Raw genomic sequence first — 21,397 nt, 5'->3', positions numbered from 1 at the left:
TTTCTCCACCCATTAACTAAAATAAGTTTGTTTTTTTTTGTTTGTTTTTTTTTTTCCAAAATACGCAGCGTAACAAAAAGTCAACATAAAACTGATCGACGTAATCTGGCCTTATAGTAGGTTATCACGGAGAGAGGTCAAAGCGAGTGAGAAAAGTTGACCCCAGGTAGTCAATGGAGACACAACTCTGCAGGGGAGCTGCGTACACAAAACGGCCGGGCGTTTCTAACTGAGATTATTCACAAAGTTGTTTAGACTATTTGAACACTAAAAAACAAATCAGGATTGTGAAAGTGAACATAACTTTTAAATATTTTGGTAAGGCTGAAAATGCAAAGGTCTTAGCCGCTTTGGTGCTGGCTGGACATGCTGGGATTTGCAGTGCTTTAGGAACGCGGTGTAGTCTACGGACGTCAGCAGTCAGACCCAAACGGTCTTCTCAATTAAAATGTAAATTTACGTATTAAAAATCTCATCATTCCGCTTTGTGAAAAAAAAAAAAAAAACGCCAAGAATCGTATTGTGCCCGATGTGGCGGTACTCACGTCCATCAGCCGTCCGCGCCTCCATGTGCACAAGGTCAGGTTCCTTATCTAAGCCCATTACCGACCTACAGGAAAGAAAGCGAGAGAAGACACAATGAGATTCCTTCAGCACCGGCCAGGACGAGGAGATAGTCGCATTATTAAACTCCATTGTGTGATCAATGCGGCATTAACACCTTAAATGGTGTCTGGGCTCACATCTGGACGGTCCGTGCAGAGCTTTACTAAAAAAAAAAAAAAGTCATCACTTTTAAATTGCAGCAACAGGTAAAATGTTAGCAATGTCATACAACGCCATCATTCTGTTCATCCTGAGCCTTCTGTTTCATTGCATGAATAAAAACCTAGTTGCGCAGTCACTACTGACGCAGGCATAAGACCATTGGGGAAACAGGAAGAGTGAATGTTTATGAAATCGTGATACTTTGTAACCATTTAGATTCTATTTAAATAAACATATAGGATCAGGTCATCCTCGCTACATCAGATGACTGTACAGCACCCAAAATATCCAACATTGAGGTAAATGCTAGGATACATTAATCATCGTGTACTGGCTGAACAACCAAAGCTGCATTTACTATGCTGAGGCTTCAGAGCTGAAATCATCCAGCTTTCTCTGTTTGGCTTTTCTGGGCAGTGTCAGCCATGGCGCCAACATATGATGTAGCAACAGTTAGGCGTCAATGGCGCCATATTGGATTTTCATTCACAAGCAAAAGAATTGTGAATTCGGCTGTGAATATTACTTGTAGCCATCAGATTGGTCGCACCTTTCTACCTCTCCTCACCAAGACGAGAAATGATATTGAACTAGAGAAGAAAACTCGCCAATTGTGTTAGTTTCCTCTTGATCTCTCTTTTTCTGACTGGCAAACCAAGAAATGAGGTGGAGGTTCACAGTGGGGAGCGGTTTGGTTGCTGACAGTGGGGGGATGCTCCTGCTGCAGTCAGTTGCCTTGCGGCCAGACAAAAGTCTGATCTGGGGATTATACTGAGCGTAGGAAGAAAAAAAAAAAAAGTTTAGGAATTGGCTTCATACGTGCCATGTGATGTATCTATAAAATGATCAGAAGAACAGAAGCTGACAATTTAGAGAGGTGAGCGGTTTGGTCACTTGTAATAAAGAGAACAGTGGGGGAGGCTCCTGCTGCAGCCAGTTGCCTAACAGCCAGACAGAAGTCTGATCTGAGGGTCGTGCAGAGTGGTCGTATAAAAAAAAGTCACGCTTAGTTATTGGCTTCATATGTGTCATGTGATGCATGTATAAAAATAGAAGAACAGAAGTTAAGAATTTCCTGAGGGGAATGGTTTATCGTATTCGGTCACTTACAGCATAGGAGCCAGTGTGGAGAGCTCCTGCAGCCTCCTGATGCCTCACACACAGGTCTGATCTGAGATTTTTTCAGAGCGGTGGAGTTAATAAAAAAAAAGCTAGCGAGTCAGATCAGACCTGACAATGCCTTCCTATGTGACATATATTATTATTATATATTTTTATAGCGCCATTTATTCCATGGCGCTTTACATGTGAAATATATATACATATATCCATGAAGGTAAAGTGTCAGGAACACCGCACTGCACTTGCTCACTGAGCCAGTGCGTGTATCCTGAGTACAAAAACAGTGCTCAAAGATACCTGTGGAGCGGGACAGCAGCAGGGACGATGCGTGCTTCAGAGTATCAGGACCTGAAGCACGTGACTGCTGGGGGCGTGGCCTAAGCTCCACAGAGCTAGAAGCTGCAGGGAAACTCCTAGAAAGGTAACTGCGGGACAAGTTACCAAGGGTCATAGACAGGGGCGGAAACCAGATCAAGCTGGGGTCAAAGCACGAGATAGCAGAACAGTACCAAAGGGTTAGACAGTCAGGACGTAGCAATAGATCAGAAAACCAGAACGAGCAATAGACGATACAATAGGGACAAACTGTAACGGAGTAACGATAGCCGAGCCAGGAGGTCAGAACCGGAGAAGACAATAGTACCAAAACGAGAGACGGAGAACAGAGTGAGGGAACAGACCGGGTCATACACAGGAATCAAGCAAGCAACACAGAATACACGCACACCAGGGGGCTCAGACACACAGCCAGAATAACAGTATAGCTGACAGGGAATCCTAGTCTGGAGTGAGTATAAATACCCCTCCCAGATCCAAAGAGAGGCCTGTGAGAACAGGACATTAACCATGTCCTAACCATGACATAAAGAGGAGACTTGCCCATCGGGTTAACTTCCCCTTTCCCTTTCATTTTTGGCTGTAAGTCTAAGAGTCGATTAAGGCATTTTCACAGAGAAGCGGATTAGCATAGTAGATCACTAACTGAGAGGAGAGCTTCCACTGCAGCCAGTTGCCTAACAGCCAGACAGAAGTCTGATCTGAGGATCGTACAGAGTGGTCGTAACAGTTTTACATAGTAGATCACTAACAGAGGAGAGCTTCTGCTGCAGCCAGTTGCCTAACAGCCAGACAGAAGTCTGATCTGAAGATCGTACAGAGTGTTTGTATTGTAATGGTTTGGCATAGTAGATCACTAGCAGAGAGGAGAGCTCCTGCTGAAACCAGTTGCCTAACAGCCAGACAGAAGTCTGATCTGAGGATAGTACAGAGTGGTCTTAACAGTTTGGCATAGTGGGCCACTAACAGAGAGGAGAGCTCTCACAGACTGGTCGGATGTGAGATTCATGCAGAGTGGTGGAATTAATAAAATGGGGGGGGTCCGATCAGATTTGGCATTGGCTTACTATGTTTCATATGACTTGTATCCAGAAAACTGAACAGGAAAAGCCTGCACAGTGATAGTTTCCCTCTGACTGCTTCCATTATTGTCCGTCAGACTTCGGGCTCGTTTAGACGTCTGCTTTTCGTGTATGAGGGCTATCTGTGGTCTTCAGGGAAAGCACTCGTACCTGTGATAATCTACGGGGCCATCCATATGTATATTTTGCGTCTGTAGAAAATCACAGATTACTCGATCAATGGGACAGTGAAAAAAAATCAGACGGCACTTGGATGACATCTGAGTATTGTCTGATTTTCATGAACTGTCAGGAGTGTGAATGAACCCTAAGAGAGAAGATAAGGATTTACAGAAGGGAGAGGATTGACATATTTAGTCACTTAAAGCAAAGAATACAGTGGGGGAGAGCTTCTGCTGGAGCCAGAGGCCTCACAGACGGATCTGAGGTTTGCACAGTGACTTGTATCCAGAACAATGACAAGATCCTAGTACAGCTGAGGTCAGAGTCGGCCATGTCTAGTCCAGCCGCTCTCCGCCGAGCCTGGAAGCCGAGTCTCGCGCTGCCACATGTGCAGACATATTATCCTTCACCATAACTCAATCTGACTGTAAATCCTATTACCCAGGAAGCCGGGCCGGGCGGCGCTGACCTTGATATTTCCTGGCTGCCAGATATCTCTATTTCCCTGTAGCTCATTTTTCACTGGGAAATAAGAGTTCTTGAAGTTTGGGAGAACTGACAACACCAGGGGCTGTCACTGTCCCCGTTGCTCGTCCACGGGGCGGGTGCCATAAAACCAGCCATCCCATTTCCTCGGCTAAACCCATGGGGACTGGCCTCTTTTGGGACGATAGCAAAATACATTGGATTTCACACTTGTTTAAGCTTTTGCCCCGAAGTGAAGGCGTCTGGGGAAATATTCCTTAAGCGCGCGCACTGACGTGTCTCTTGACAAAAATAAATAATTCATGCTTTCCCAAAGGCAAAACACTATCAGATTGAGGAAAATACACAACCGCCATGAACGACAAGAATCCAGAGCGGGATCATAGTGCACGGGGCCTTACTAATGCACCGCAATGATGCAAATCATTCCTGACGCATGTCCTTGGTTGACCCGTGTCCTGTCAATTAAAGTTCAAGGGAGATAAAGAACGACTATCAACGTGGATGACAAATAACACACTTCTCTTTCTTAAAGTGGATGTGCCAAGAGTTTAAAAATAGTCTGGTTTCAGCCCTTATTTTATTCTCACTGGTCCCCTGAGTATCCCACTTTTTTCTTTTTTTAAATCCGTCGTACGGTTCCAGAGATAGGGGCCTTTTTATTTAGTGCTAATTTTTAGGATCTTTCTAAGGAGGCGGTGCTTATAGGGAAATTATGCAAAACAGCCTGAAAACTCCTCCCCAAAAGAACACCGCGAACCACGCCCCTTTTATAAGCAACATTAAAAAGTGGCTCTAAATGAAAAGGTCCATATCTCGGGAACCGTATGGCGGATTTAAAAAAAGAAAAGAGTGGGATACTCAGCGGAGCAGCCTGAATAAAGTGGGAGCAAAAACTGGTTACTTTTAGGTCCTCCTTAAAGGGCTGCATGAGATTTTTAGGAAGCAGCAGCGTGCTATTTCTTGACTGTGGTGCTGATCTGCAATATGTGCTACAGCCCATAGACTAGTTTTTAGAAAAACATGGCTGGGAGGCAATACCTGGCATAACCCATATAGACAAAAGAGGCGCTGTTTTCAAATAACATGGACGTGTAAAACATGGCTGAGATGGTATACCGGGCAAAACCGATGAACAAGAGCAATATGATTCTTGAAATTTGAGTAAGTTTCAATACCAGGCACAGTGTATGGAAAAGAGAGGTGCTACCTATGAAGATGGGACATAATACTGTTACAGTCCAGAGGAAAGAAGGAAGATATTTCTGGAAAATGGAACTAATATGCGCTACCTTAAAGCCTATGGAAAAATGGGCTTTTATAATATTGAGCTGAACTGCAATACCAAATACAGCCTGTGGACAAGAGGGGGTCGCTGTTCTGAAATAGGTTTAATGCAATATAATGAAATGGAAAAAAAACAAAAAAAATGAGGTGTTAGGGCTTCTCAAAAAATAAAATTCTGATAATTTATTGATAGTTTTGATGCTAACATGGCTGAGATGCCGTACTACAATCGGGGCCAAAGTTTTGAGATTGACAAAAACTTTACTTTCCACAGTTTATGGCTTCAGTGTTTTCATTCTGTTAGTTGGATGTTTCTATGGTTATTGTTGTACAATTATAAACATTCCGGAAGTTTTTACACTTTTATTGACAAATACACAAAGTTTGTGACGCCTCCATATTCCTAGTGCTGCCCCGTGTTCCCCAGACTTTTGTCCTTCACCCCGGCAGCTGGATATTGACTTCTAGGCAGATCCTGACTGATGGCCGCCCGTTCTTGTCTCATCAGCGCTAGGAGGGAATCACAATTTTTGAGTTTTTTCATGACTGACTGCAGGTTCTCAATGAGACTGAGATCTGGGGAGTTTTCTGTCCATGTTTTATTCACTGAGCCACTTAGTTCTCACTTTTTCTTTATGACACGGTCTCCATCACCTGGAAAAGCATCAGCACCACATTGTCCAGGATGATGGGTGAAGTGGCTTTTGCAAGAGTTTTGGATCCCATTCCTTCTTCATAGTTGTGTTTTTGGGCAAAATTGAGTGATCCCCTCCATGAATGAGAAGCACCCGCACATTGTGAGTGAGCCCCCTCCATGAATGAGAAGCCCCCGCACATTGTGAGTGACTCCCTCCATGGATGAGAATCCCCCACACATTGTGAGTGAACCCCTCCATGGGTGAGAAGCCCCCGCACATTGTGAGTGATCCCCCTCCATGGATGAGAAGCCCCAACACATTGTGAGTGACCCCTCCATGGATGAGAAGCCCCTACACATTGTAAGTGACCCCCTCCATGGATGAGAAGCCCCCACACATTGTGAGTGACCCATCCATGGATGAGAAGCCCCCACACATTGTGAGTGATCCCCCTCCATGGATGAGAAGCCCCAACACATTGTGAGTGACCCCTCCATGGATGAGAAGCCCCTACACATTGTAAGTGACCCCCTCCATGGATGAGAAGCCCCCACACATTGTGAGTGACCCCTCCATGGATGAGAAGCCCCCACACATTGTGAGTGACCACTCCATGGATGAGAAGACCCCGCACATTGTGAGTGACTCCCCCCCATGGATGAGAAGCCCCCACACATTGTGAGTGATTCCCTCCAAGGATGAGTAGCCCCCACACATTATGAGTGACCCCTCCATGGATGAGAAGCCCCCATACTTTGTGAGTGAACCCCTCCATGGATGAGAAGCCCCCACACATTGTGAGTGATCCCCTCCATGGATGAGAAGCCCCCACACATTGTGAGTGACCCCTCCTTGGATGAGAAGCCCCCACACATTGTGAGTGACCCCTCCATGGATGAGAAGCCCCGGCACATTGTGAGTGATCCCCTCCAAGGATGAGTAGCCCCCACACATTGTGAGTGATCCCCTCCATGGATGAGAAGCCCCCACACATTGTGAGTGACCCCTCCATGGATGAGAAGCCCCCACACATTGTGAATGACCCCTCCATGGATGAGAAGACCCTGCACATTGTGAGTGACCCCCCCCCATGGATGAGAAGCCTCCACACATTGTGAGTGACCCCTCCATGGATGAGAAGCCCCCGCACATTGTGAGTGATCCACTCCAAGGATGAGTAGCCCCCACACATTGTGAGTGACCCCTCCATGGATGAGAAGCCCCCACACATTGTGAGTAAACCCCTCCATGGATGAGAAGCCCCCACACATTGTGAGTGATCCCCTCCATGGATGAGAAGCCCCCACACATTGTGAGTGACCCCTCCATGGATGAGAAGCCCCCACACATTGTGAGTGATCCCCTCCATGGACGAGAAGCCCCCACACATTGTGAGTGACTCCCTCCATGGATGAGAAGCCCCCACACATTGTGAGTGACCCCCTCCATGGATGAGAAGCCCCCACACATTGTGAGTGATCCCCTCCATGGATGAGAAGCCCCCACACATTGTGAGTGACCCCTCCATGGATGAGAACCCCCCACACATTGTGAGCGAACCCCTCCATGGATGAGAAGCCCCCACACATTGTGAGTGACCCCCTCCATGGATGAGAAGCCCCTGCACATTGGGAGTGACCCTTCCATAGATGAGAAGCCCCCACACATTGTGAGTGACCCCCTCCATTGATGAGAAGCCACCACACATTGTGAGTGACCCCTCCATGGAGGAGAAGCCCCCACACATTGTGAGTGACCCTCTCCATTGATGAGAAGCCACCACACATTGTGAGTGACCCCTCCATGGATGAGAAGCCCCCACAGATTGTGAGTGACCCCTCCATAGATGAGAAGCCTCCACACATTGTGAGTGACCCCTCCATGGATGAGAAGTCCCCACACATTGTGAGTGATCCCCTCCATGGATGAGAAGTCCCTGAACATTGTGAGTGACCCCTCCATGGATGAGAAGCCTCCACACATTGTGAGTGATCCCCTCCATGGATGAGAAGTCCCTGAACATTGTGAGTGACCCCCCCATGGATGAGAAGCCTCCACACATTGTGAGTGACCCCTCCATGGATGAGAAGCCCCCCGCACATGAGTGGTCTCAGGAGGCTTTACTGTTGGCAGACACAGGACTCATGGCAGCGTCACATTTTCTTCTCTTTCTTCCAGATTTCCCAAACCATCTGAAGGGGAGAGAAACATCCGACTTAGGCTGGTTTCACATTTGTGTTTTTTAGCGCTGGAAAAAAATGCATACCTGCGCATGCGTTTTTTCCCCTATATTTAACATGGGTGCGCATACCTGCGCGCTGGTAAGCGCATGTATGCGATTTTCATGTGCTGCGTTTTTTTGGGGTGTGCGTTGGTATTTTCCAGACGCAGCATGTTGCATTTTTTGGCCCTGCAAAAAAGCGCATGCGCACATATGCGCACGTTTTGCGCTAAAAATGGCCATTATAGCCTATGGATGCGCATATGTGCGCACTGGCATGCTCATGTATGCGTTTTTTTGCATATGCGTTTTTTTTTTTTAACCATGGAATTTAGGGGTTTGGGTTAGAGTTAGGGTTAGTTAAGGGGGTTTAGGGTTAGGGTTATGGTCAGGGTCAGGGTTAGGGTTGGGGTTTGGGTCAGGTTTAGGGTTAAGTATGGTTTGGTTAAGGGTTAGGGTCAGGGTTAGGGTCAGGATTAGGGTTAAGTATGGTTTGGTTAAGGGTTAGGGTCAGGGTTAGGGTTAGGGTTAGGGTTAGGGTCAGGGTTAGGGTTAGGGTTGGGGTCAGGGTTAGGGTTAGGGTCAGGGTTAGGGTTAAGTATGGTTTTGTTAAGGGTTAGGGTCAGGGTTAGGGTCAGGATTAGGGTTAAGTATGGTTTTGTTAAGGGTTAGGGTCAGGGTTAGGGTTAGGGTTAGGGTCAGGGTTAGGGTTAGGGTCAGGGTTAGGGTTAAGTATGGTTTTGTTAAGGATTAGGGTCAGGGTTAGGGTCAGGATTAGGGTTAAGTATGGTTTTGTTAAGGGTTAGGGTCAGGGTTAGGGTTAGGGTTAGGGTTAGGGTCAGGGTTAGGGTTAAGTATGGTTTTGTTAAGGGTTAGGGTCAGGGTTAGGGTTAGGGTCAGGGTTAGGGTTAGGGTTAGGGTCAGGGTTAGGGTTAGGGTTAGGGTCAGGGTTAGGGTTAGGGTTAGGGTTAGTTAGGGTTTAGGGTTTGGGTTAGGGTTAAGTATGATTTGGTTAAGGGTTAGGGTCAGGGTTAGGGTTAGGGTCAGGGTTAGGGTTAGGGTCAGGGTTAGGGTTAGTAAAGTCATGGTTTGGGTAGTGTGAGGGGCCACCTAAAAATGTTGGAAAAAAACGCAAACGCGGTAAAAACGCACTAAAAACGCATACAAACGCATAAAAACGCTGCGTTTTTTTCATGCATGCTCATAAAAATGCTTGAAAAAAACGCAGCAGTTGTGTGCTTATGTATGCGTTTTTTCAATGCGTTTTTTTGCGGGAAAAACGCGCTGCAAAAAAAAGCAAGTGTGAAACTAGCCTAAAAAGACCGAAAAACACCGAAGCACCAAAGTTTATGAAACCTTCATTTTTATCAGTCTGAAAACTTTTGGCCACGGCTGTAAATAAAACTTATGAACAAGTGGAAATTTCTTGAAAATTAGACTCAGCTGCAATAACAGACACAGCCTGTGGACAAGAGGGGCGCCAACTGTGAAAAATGAGGCTGAGCTGCAATGCCAAGGACAAGAAGAGTGATATTTCTGGACAATGGGCAAAATCTGCAATATCTAAAAGTCTATGAAAAATGAGACTTTTTTTTTTTCAGAAAAACCGAGCTGCATTACCAGACACAGCCTGCGGACAAGAGGGGCACTGTTGTGACTAATGTGACCGAGATGCAGTCTTTGATATTGTCCATTCTATTACTTGGCTGGGCACAGTCACTGTTTCTACATGGAGTACAGAAGGGAGAGGTCACAATGGAAAAGATCCCGAGATAGGGGGCGCCAGAGATCTGTGAGCTCAGCACAGCAGCAGCAGAAAGCTCTGCCTGTCCTGTTTGTTACAATGTATCAGGATTGTAGGCTGGACACATCTGTAACAAACCCTTGTGTGTTACTTTATGACAAGTATTCGGTCTGATCAGGATTCCAATCTGAGCTCAGAAACAAGAAGGATTCATCCATTCACATCAAGCAGAGATCTAGAAGATGCGGAGAACCTGAAGGACAAATTAAGAAAATCCATAAACCTCACTGGAAACTAAGACCTCGCGGCCACGTCCCGCACAATCAGCGAAACTCACTTATTAACAAACTACAGCCGGAGCCGAGGATGCGGAATATACTCCGCGCTGCGATAAGTATAAGACAGGTAAACATATAATATCCAATACAGCAAGAGGATACAGGATCTCCTGGCTCACTACCGATGAATGATACAGCTCCATATGAGACGTTAAGAGGGTAACAGCGCCACCCCTGACCAGAGGTTGTGATTGGTATTGCAGGCCTGAAACCCATGGACAGGTCTGGGGCAGTTTTTGACTTTTTTGGACAACCAATTTGTGGTGGCTACATGCTGTCAAAGTTTTGTCATTTAGTTCTATAAGTGTGAAGCAAAAGATTTGCAGTTTTGTAATAACAATGAAGCTCTGACCATTGTTTAAAAATATTAGGAAATTATGTCAGGGCATGCTGGGAGTTGTAGTTTGGTGACCACTGTTCTGTAGACTTACATTGGCACTATTTCAACAAAGTGTGTATTATCATCAGTGCAAATAAATATATACATCAGACCCACCCCAATCAGACCCGCCCAATCAGACCCACCCATCAGACCCACCAGCAGACCCCTCCATCAGACCCACCATCACACCCACCCATGAGACCCCCATCAGACCCACCATCAGACCCCTCCATCAGACCTCCCATCAGAACCCCCCATCAGACCCCCCCATCAGATTCCCTCCTCCCTTCCCTCCTGCCTTCCGAACCCTTCATTCTGAAAAACTGTTAAAATCTGTGTCTCAGCTCAGTGCGAACTACAACAGCCCATAAAAGACTATTGAAAAAAGGATGGGGAAGAGAACATTTTTTTTTAAAAAAAAGAGACACAGACAGGGAAACATGGAGAGATAGTGCTGTTATTTTCTAGTAAGTGTTTTGCTCACCTTAGAGCTGCATTTACAGCTACACTGCTCAGTATTGCTGTATATTGTCTATGCTTCTCTCATTACTGCTAGATAATGGCTCAGTGCGCTGCTGTTTTGTGCTGTGGCCTCAATTCAACAAGAACAATGATTTTTTCATCTGGTTTGATGTGGGGTCGGGGTGGAGTCAGATGCTCCTGATTCATGAAGAGATGCAAACCAGAAATCTTACAGTAGTCCCTGAAACGTGTAAGATTTCTGGCATAAGTAACGCCTCACCTCATCATAAATTAGGCAAGCCAATGCGTCATGCCTCAGCTACACACAAGTCAACCAATTTTGGCAAAACTGATAGAATCTAGTGTAAAACTGCCAAAAGTCACATAGTTTTCATTAAATTCTTACTGCCCAAATTTTGTGACCTTTCAAAACAATTTACACCAGAATTCTGGTGAAAATGGTTAGGTGAAGTTAAGGCAATTTGTTTTATTTTACCCAAGACCTGCATTCACAGCTACACTGCTCTCTCCTACATGATTCCGCTTTCTAGTAAGTGTTTACAGTTGTGGCCAAAAGTATTGACACCCCTGCAATTCTGTCAGATAATACTCAGTTTCTTCCTGAAAATGATTGCAAACACAAATTCTTTGGTATTATTATCTTCATTTAATTTGTCTTAAATAAAAAAACACAAAAGAGAATGAAGCAAAAAGCAAAACATTGATCATTTCACACAACACTCCCAAAATGGGCCAGACAAAAGTATTGGCACCCTCAGCCTAATACTTGGTTGCACAACCTTTAGCCAAAATAACAGCGACCAACCGCTTCCGGTAACCATCAATGAGTTTCTTACAATGCTCTGCTGGAATTTTAGACCATTCTTCTTTGGCAAACTGCTCCAGGTCCCTGATATTTGAAGGGTGCCTTCTCCAAACTGCCATTTTTAGATCTCTCCACAGGTGTTCTATGGGATTCAGGTCTGGACTCATTGCTGGCCACCTTAGAAGTCTCCAGTGCTTTCTCTCAAACCATTTTCTAGTGCTTTTTGAAGTGTGTTTTGGGTCATTGTCCTGCTGGAAGACACATGACCTCTGAGGGAGACCCAGCTTTCTCACACTGGGCCCTACATTATGCTGCAAAATTTGTTGGTAGACTTCTGACTTCATAATGCCATGCACACAGTCAAGCAGTCCAGTGCCAGAGGCAGCAAAGCAACCCCAAAACATCAGGGAACCTCCTCCATGTTTGACTGTAGGGACTGTGTTTTTTTCTTTGAATGCCTCTTTTTTACTCCTGTAAACTCTATGTTGATGCCTTTGCCTAAAAAGCTCTACTTTTGTCTCATCTGACCAGAGAACATTCTTCCAAAACGTTTTAGGCTTTTTCAGGTAAGTTTTGGCAAACTCCAGCCTGGCTTTTTTATGACTCGGGGTAAGAAGAGGGGTCTTCCTGGGTCTCCTGCCATACAGTCCCTTTTCATTCAGACGCCGGCGGATAGTACGGGTTGACACTGTTGTGCCCTCGGACTGCAGGGCAGCTTGAACTTGTTTGGATGTTAGTCGAGGTTCTTTATCCAACATCCGCACAATCTTGCGTTGAAATCTCTTGTCAATTTTTCTTTTCCGGCCACATCTAGGGAGGTTAGCCACAGTGCCATGGGCTTTAGACTTCTTGATGACACTGCGCACGGTAGACACAGGAACATTCAGGTCTTTGGAGATGGACTTGTAGCCTTGAGATTGCTCATGCTTCCTCACAATTTGGTTTCTCAAGTCCTCAGACAGTTCTTTGGTCTTCTTTCTTTTCTCCATGCTCAATGTGGTACACACAAGGACACAGGACAGAGGTTGAGTCAACTGTAATCCATGTTAACTGGCTGCAAGTGTGATTTAGTTATTGCCAACACCTGTTAGGTGCCACAGGTAAGTTACAGGTGCTGCTAATTACACAAATTAGAGAAGCATCACATGATTTTTCCAACAGTGCCAATACTTTTGTCCACCCTCTTTTTTATGTTTGGTGTGGAATTATATCCAATTTGGCTTTAGGACAATTCTTTTTGTGTTTTTTCATTTAAGACAAATTAAATGAAGATAATAATACCAAAGAATTTGTGTTTGCAATCATTTTCAGGAAGAAACTGAGTATTATCTGACAGAATTGCAGGGGTGTCAATACTTTTGGCCACAACTGTAGCTCATCCCAGTGCTAGATTCACAGTAACATTACTCTGTTCTCCATATTTCTCGTGAGTGTTTTATCTAATCCCAGTGCTAGATTTGCAGATACACTGCTCTGTCGTCCGTGCTTCTGCTTTCTTGTGAGTATTTACTCTAATCCCAGAGCTAGATTCACAGCTACACTAATCTGTTCTCTATACTTCTGCTTTCTGGCAAGTGTTATATCTAATCCCAGTGCTAGATTCTCAGCTACACTACTCTGTCCTCCATGGTTCTGCTTTCTAGTAAGTGTTTTATCTCATTCTAGTGCTGGAATAGCATCTACACTGCTCTGTCCTCCATGCTTCTGCTTTCTACTAACTGTTTTATTTAATCTCAGTGCTAGATTCGCAACTACACTGCTTGGTCGTCCATGCTTCTGCTTTTGAGTAAATGTTTTAGCTTGCTCATCCCAGTGCTAGATTTGCAGCTACACTGCTTGGTCCTGCATGCTTCTGCTTTCTTGTAAGTGTTTTAGCTCATCCCAGTGCTAGAGTCAAAGCTATGCTGCTCTGTCCTCCATACTTCTGCATTCTAGTGTTTTATCGAATCCCGGTGCTAGATTTGCAGCTACACTGCTCTGTCCTACGTGCTTCTGCTTTCTTGTGTTTACTCTAATCCCAGAGCTAGATTCACAGCTACACTGTTCTCTATACTTCTTTCTGGCAAGTGTTTTACCTCTTCCCAGAGCTAGAATAGCAGCTACTCTGCTCTGTCCTCCATGCTTCTGCTTTCTACTAAGTGTTTTATTTAACCTCAGTGCTAGATTCGCAACTACTCTGCTTGGTCCTCCATGCTTCTGCTTTCTAGTAAGTGTTTTAGTACATTCCAGTGCTAGACTCACAGCTACACTGCTCTGTCCTCCATGCTTCTGCTTTCTAGTAAGTGTTTTATCTAATCCCAGTGCTAGAGTCACAGTTACACTGTTTAGTACTGATGTATTGTGTCCCTCCATGCAGCTGCTGCTTCTGGGCATGTGCTAAATAGAGACAGAAGAGCAGGAATCCTTCATGTCTGTCTGTGCTGTGTATGGCAAACAAAATTGCAGCTGTTTTCCACCCAAAAGCTCAGAGACAACTAAAAAATAATAGCTAGAGCTTAAAGATGAGTGAGGAAAACTGTTGGCAATGCAAACTATAAGTCATATAATGTCCAGAAATCTAGCGCTGACCTTCATGTTCACATGACAGATTATTCTGAACGATCACTCGAGATACTTTCAATCTTAGACATTATATGATGTTTGCTCAGTTTCAGTTATAGTTTCCAGTTTTTGATACTTTTTTGCAACTTTTTACTTTTACATACCAACCATAAAAACTTAATAATAATAAAATCAGCCCAGAGCAGCATCATTCACCGAGCGCCACATCCCTCAAAACAAATGTTTACGAGGAGGAGAATTTATGTGGCTCCATTGCCGCCCTCAATCTTTGCCGGATACGTAATTACAGGCTGCGGATTCCATCTCGGTGTAATGAGTTGAGATGGAAACAAACTGAGAGAATTTGTCATTGTATATTTCCTTCTTGCTGCCGGAACCCACAGAAAGAGACGGAGGCTCACGTAGGGCTCACGTATGACTCGGCGCAAGAGAGGCTCTCAGAAACACAAATGTCAGCGGGAATAAGGCAGAGAGGTGTGCGGCTCACAGGCCAGAGCTGAGCAGTGTGCAGAGATAATCCACTGGATCTAATGTGATCCCATGTGTTATCCCCTGCAACGCATGTAGCAGAGCTCAGATTGTCACCGCAGCAGAGCTCAGATTGCCACCGCAGCAGAGCTCAGATTGCCACCGCAGCAGAGCTCAGATTGCCACCACAGCAGAGCTCAGCTTCCCATTGCTGAAATCACAATGGTTTTCAGAGGAACGCAAGTTACATAGTGGGACGAATAAAGATAATTTCTAGCAAGACACCATACTGTATCCCTCCACAGCTTATTCTTCTCTGGGGTAAAGTTAAGGGTTTTTCTCATCTTCATTAATGGGTAAAATTGAAAAGTGCTTGTAAAAACTTGGCAATTTACCTCTCATTAAAAATTCTCTCCATATCCAAGAACTGAAAGGTTTATATTTCTCTAGTTTACGGCGCATTTCCAAGGTCACCACCAACCACCTAACAAGGGGCCATTTTCCTAGGAAAGGAGTGCAATCACTATACAGCGTGCAGGTCCTGCTTTAATCCTGGCTAGATTGCTGGATCCGGCCACCTTCAACTTCCCTGCATATCAGCACTCCTGCATATTAACACCCCTGCATTTTAATGCTCCTGCATTTCACCTCCCCTGCATTTCAGCTCCCCTGCATTCCAGCTCCCCTGCATTTCACCTCCCCTGCATTTCAGCTCCTCTGCATTTCACCTCCCCTGCATTTCACCTCCCCTGCATTTCAGCTCCCCTGCATTTCACCTCCCCTGCATTTTAATGCTCCTGCATTCCAGCTCCCCTGCATTTCACCTCCCCTGCATTTCAGCTCCCCTGCAATTCAGCTCCTCTGCATTTCATCTCCCCTGCATTTCATCTCCCCTGCATTTCACCTCCCCTGCATTTCACCTCCCCTGCATTTCAGCTCCTCTGCATTTCAGCTCCTCTGCATTTCAGCTCCCCTGCATTTCACCTCCCCTGCATTTCACCTCCCCTGCATTTCAGCTCCTCTGCATTTCACCTCCCCTGCATTCCAGCTCCCCTGCATTTCAGCACCTCTGCATTTCACCTCCCCTGCATTCCAGCTCCCCTGCATTTCACCTCCCCTGCATTTCAGCTCCCCTACATTTCAGCTCCTCTGCATTTCAGCTCCCCTGCATTTCACTTCCCCTGCATTTCAGCACCCCTGCATTTCAGCTCCCCTACATTTCAGCTCCTCTGCATTTCAGCTCCCCTGCATTTCAGCTCCTCTGCATTTCAGCTACCCTGCATTCCAGCTCCTCTGCATTTCACCTCCCCTGCATTCCAGCTCCCCTGCATTCCATCTCCCCTGCATTCCACCTCCCCTACATTTCACCTCCCCTGCATTTCACCTCCCCTGCATTTCACCTCCCCTGCATTTCAGCTCCTCTGCATTTCAGCTCCCCTGCATTTCAGCTCCCCTGCATTTCAGCTCCCCTGCATTCCAGCTCCTCTGCATTCCAGCTCCCCTGCATTTCACCTCCCCTGCATTTCACCTCCCCTGCATTTCAGCTCCCCTGCATTTCACCTCCCCTGCATTTCAGCTCCACTGCATTTCAGCTCCCCTGCATTTCAGCTCCTCTGCATTCAGGCTCCTCTGCATTCCAGCTCCCCTGCATTTCACCTCCCCTGCAATTCACCTCCCCTGCATTTCAGCTCCCCTGCATTTCACTTCCCCTGCATTTCAGCTCCCCTGCATTTCAGCTCCTCTGCATTTCAGCTACCCTGCATTCCAGCTCCTCTGCATTTCACCTCCCCTGCATTCCAGCTCCCCTGCATTCCACCTCCCCTACATTTCACCTCCCCTGCATTTCACCTCCCCTGCATTTCACCTCCCCTGCATTTCAGCTCCCCTGCATTTCAGCTCCTCTGCATTTCAGCTCCCCTGCATTTCAGCTCCCCTGCATTTCAGCTCCTCTGCATTTCAGCTCCCCTGCATTCCAGCTCCTCTGCATTCCAGCTCCCCTGCATTTCACCTCCCCTGCATTTCACCTCCCCTGCATTTCACCTCCCCTGCATTTCAGCTCCTCTGCATTTCAGCTCCCCTGCATTTCAGCTCCTATGCATTTCAGCTCCTATGCATTTCAGCTCCCCTGCATTTCAGCTCCTCTGCATTCCAGCTCCCCTGCATTCCAGCTCCTCTGCATTCCAGCTCCCCTGCATTTCACCTCCCCTGCATTTCACCTCCCCTGCATTTCAGCTCCCCTGCATTCCAGCTCCCCTGCATTTCACCTCCCCTGCATTTCACCTCCCATGCATTTCAGCTCCCCTGCATTCCAGCTCCCCTGCATTCCAGCTTCCCTGCATTTCACCTCCCCTGCATTTCACCTCCCATGCATTTCAGCTCCCCTGCATTTCAGCTCCCCTGCATTCCAGCTCCCCTGCATTCCAGCTCCCCTGCATTTCAGCTCCCCTGCATTTCACCTCCCCTGCATTTTACCTCCCCTGCATTCCAGCTCCCCTGCATTCCACCTCCCCTACATTTCACCTCCCCTGCATTTCACCTCCCCTGCATTTCAGCTCCCCTGCATTTCAGCTCCCCTGCATTTCAGCTCCTCTGCATTTCAGCTCCCCTGCATTTCAGCTCCCCTGCATTTCAGCTCCTCTGCATTTCAGCTCCCCTGCATTCCAGCTCCTCTGCATTCCAGCTCCCCTGCATTTCACCTCCCCTGCATTTCACCTCCCCTGCATTTCACCTCCCCTGCATTTCACCTCCCCTACATTTCAGCTCCTCTGCATTTCAGCTCCCCTGCATTTCAGCTCCTCTGCATTTCAGCTCCCCTGCATTTCAGCTCCTCTGCATTCCAGCTCCCCTACATTCCAGCTCCTCTGCATTCCAGCTCCCCTGCATTTCACCTCCCCTGCATTTCAGCTCCCCTGCATTCCAGCTCCCCTGCATTTCACCTCCCCTGCATTCCAGCTCCCCTGCATTCCAGCTCCCCTGCATTCCAGCTTCCCTGCATTTCACCTCCCCTGCATTTCACCTCCCATGCATTTCAGCTCCCCTGCATTCCAGCTCCCCTGCATTCCAGCTCCCCTGCATTCCAGCTCCCCTGCATTTCACCTCCCCTGCATTTCACCTCCCCTGCATTTCACCTCCCCTGCATTCCAGCTCCCCTGCATTTCACCTCCTCTGCATTTCACCTCCCCTGCATTTCACCTCCCCTGCATTTCACCTCCCCTGCATTTTAGTGCTCCTGCATTCCAGCTCCCCTGCATTTCACCTCCCCTGCATTTCAGCTCCCCTGCATTTCAGCTCCCCTGCATTTCACCTCCCCTGCATTTCATCTCCCCTGCATTTCATCTCCCCTGCATTTCAGCTCCTCTGCATTTCACCTCCCCTGCATTTCACCTCCCCTGCATTTCACCTCCCCTGCATTTCAGCTCCCCTGCATTTCAGCTCCTCTGCATTTCAGCTCCCCTGCATTCCAGCTCCCCTGCATTTCAGCTCCCCTGCATTTCACCTCCCCTGCATTCCAGCTCCCCTGCATTTCAGCTCCCCTGCATTTCACCTCCCCTGCATTTCAGCTCCCCTGCATTTCAGCTTCTCTGCATTTCAGCTCCCCTGCATTTCACTTCCCCTGCATTTCAGCTCCCCTGCATTTCAGCTCCCCTGCATTTCAGCTCCTCTGCATTTCAGCTCCCCTGCATTTCAGCTCCTCTGCATTTCACCTCCCCTGCATTTCACCTCCCCTGCATTTAAGCTCCCCTGCATTCCAGCTCCCCTGCATTTCACCTCCCCTGCATTCCAGCTCCCCTGCATTTCAGCTCCCCTGCATTTCACCTCCCCTGCATTTCAGCTCCCCTGCATTTCAGCTCCTCTGCATTTCACTTCCCCTGCATTTCAGCTCCTCTGCATTTCAGCTCCCCTGCATTTCAGCTCCCCTGCATTCCAGCTCCTCTGCATTTCACCTCCCCTGCATTCCAGCTCCCCTGCATTCCAGCTCCCCTGCATTTCCCCTCCCCTGCATTTCAGCTCCCCTGCATTTCAGCTCCTCTGCATTTCAGCTCCCCTGCATTCCAGCTCCCCTGCATTTCAGCTCCCCTGCATTTCACCTCCTCTGCATTTCACCTCCCCTGCATTTCACCTCCCATGCATTTCCCCTCCCCTGCATTTCCCCTCCCCTGCATTTCAGCTCCTCTGCATTTCACTTCCCCTGCATTTCACCTCCTCCGCATTCCAGCTCCCCTGCATTTCACCTCCCCTGCATTTCACCTCCCCTGCATTTTAGCTCCTCTGCATTTCAGCTCCCCTGCATTTCAGCTCCTCTGCATTCCAGCTCCTCTGCATTCCAGCTCCCCTGCATTTCACCTCCCCTGCATTTCAGCTCCCCTGCATTTCACTTCCCCTGCATTTCAGCTCCCCTGCATTTTAGCTCCCCTGCATTTCAGCTCCTCTGCATTTCAGCTACCCTGCATTCCAGCTCCTCTGCATTTCACCTCCCCTGCATTCCAGCTCCCCTGCATTTCACCTCCCCTGCATTCCAGCTCCTCTGCATTCCACCTCCCCTACATTTCACCTCCCCTGCATTTCACCTCCCCTGCATTTCAGCTCCCCTGCATTTCAGCTCCTCTGCATTTCAGCTCCGTTGCATTTCAGCTCCCCTGCATTTCAGCTCCCCTGCATTTCAGCTCCCCTGCATTCCAGCTCCTCTGCATTCCAGCTCCCCTGCATTTCACCTCCCCTGCATTTCACCTCCCCTGCATTTCACCTCCCCTGCATTTCAGCTCCTCTGCATTTCAGCTCCCCTGCATTTCAGCTCCCCTGCATTTCAGCTCCTCTGCATTTCAGCTCCCCTGCATTCCAGCTCCCCTGCATTCCAGCTCCTCTGCATTCCAGCTCCCCTGCATTTCACCTCCCCTGCATTTCACCTCCCCTGCATTTCAGCTCCCCTGCATTCCAGCTCCCCTGCATTTCATCTCCCCTGCATTCCAGCTCCCCTGCATTCCAGCTCCCCTGCATTTCACCTCCCCTGCATTTCACCTCCCATGCATTTCAGCTCCCCTGCATTCCAGCTCCCCTGCATTTCACCTCCCCTGCATTTCACCTCCCCTGCATTCCAGCTCCCCTGCATTTCACCTCCTCTGCATTTCACCTCCCCTGCATTTCACCTCCCCTGCATTTCACCTCCCCTGCATTTTAGTGCTCCTGCATTCCAGCTCCCCTGCATTTCACCTCCCCTGCATTTCAGCTCCCCTGCATTTCAGCTCCCCTGCATTTCAGCTCCCCTGCATTTCACCTCCCCTGCATTTCAGCTCCCCTGCATTTCAGCTCCTCTGCATTTCAGCTCCCCTGCATTTCACCTCCCCTGCATTTCAGCTCCCCTGCATTTCACCTCCCCTGCATTCCAGCTCCCCTGCATTTCAGCTCCCCTGCATTTCACCTCCCCTGCATTTCACCTCCCCTGCATTCCAGCTCCCCTGCATTTCAGCTCCCCTGCATTTCACCTCCCCTGCATTTCAGCTCCCCTGCATTTCAGCTTCTCTGCATTTCAGCTCCCCTGCATTTCACTTCCCCTGCATTTCAGCTCCCCTGCATTTCAGCTCCTCTGCATTTCAGCTCCCCTGCATTCCAGCTCCTCTGCATTTCACCTCCCCTGCATTCCAGCTCCCCTGCATTCCAGCTCCCCTGCATTTCACCTCCCCTGCATTTCACCTCCCCTGCATTTCCCCTCCCCTGCATTTCAGCTTTTCTGCATTTCAGCTCCCCTGTATTCCAGCTCCCCTGCATTTCAGCTCCTCTGCATTTCACCTCCCCTGCATTTCACCTCCCCTGCATTTAAGCTCCCCTGCATTCCAGCTCCCCTGCATTTCACCTCCCCTGCATTCCAGCTCCCCTGCATTTCACCTCCCCTGCATTCCACCTCCCCTGCATTTCAGCTCCCCTGCATTTCAGCTCCTCTGCATTTCACTTCCCCTGCATTTCAGCTCCCCTGCATTTCAGCTCCTCTGCATTTCAGCTCCCCTGCATTTCAGCTCCTCTGCATTTCAGCTCCCCTGCATTCCAGCTCCTCTGCATTTCACCTCCCCTGCATTCCAGCTCCCCTGCATTCCAGCTCCCCTGCATTCCAGCTCCCCTGCATTTCAGCTCCCCTGCATTTCAGCTCCTCTGCATTTCAGCTCCCCTGCATTCCAGCTCCCCTGCATTTCAGCTCCCCTGCATTTCAGCTCCTCTGCATTTCAGCTACCCTGCATTCCAGCTCCTCTGCAGTTCACCTCCCCTGCATTCCAGCTCCCCTGCATTTCACCTCCCCTGCATTCCAGCTCCCCTGCATTCCACCTCCCTTCATTTCACCTCCCCTGCATTTCAGCTCCCCTGCATTTCAGCTCCCCTGCATTTCAGCTCCTCTGCATTTCAGCTCCCCTGCATTTCACCTCCCCTGCATTCCAGCTCCCCTGCATTCCAGCTCCCCTGCATTCCAGCTCCCCTGCATTTCACCTCCCCTGCATTTCAGCTCCCCTGCATTCCAGCTCCCCTGCA

At 48.0% G+C, this 21,397-nt stretch overlaps 1 protein-coding gene across 2 annotated transcripts in view; it reads right to left on the bottom strand.

Moving 5' to 3' along the window:
* The window catches only part of SORCS3 (sortilin related VPS10 domain containing receptor 3), an 812,800-nt gene that overhangs the window by 236,664 nt on the left and 554,739 nt on the right, over window positions 1-21,397 (bottom strand). For both annotated transcript variants that reach the window (XM_073553075.1, XM_073553076.1), the window contains exon 6: window positions 546-610. In XM_073553075.1, the coding sequence (XP_073409176.1) occupies window positions 546-610 (65 nt within the window). The remainder of the gene's footprint in view (window positions 1-545; window positions 611-21,397) is intronic.

The sequence above is a fragment of the Dendrobates tinctorius genome, unplaced genomic scaffold, assembly GCF_039654945.1.
Source record: "Dendrobates tinctorius isolate UK_male_01 unplaced genomic scaffold, ASM3965494v1 ptg000196l, whole genome shotgun sequence".
Lineage (NCBI taxonomy): Eukaryota > Metazoa > Chordata > Amphibia > Anura > Dendrobatidae > Dendrobates > Dendrobates tinctorius.
The sequence above is the reverse complement of the archived record's forward strand: the minus strand, read 5'-3'. Positions and strand labels throughout refer to the sequence as shown.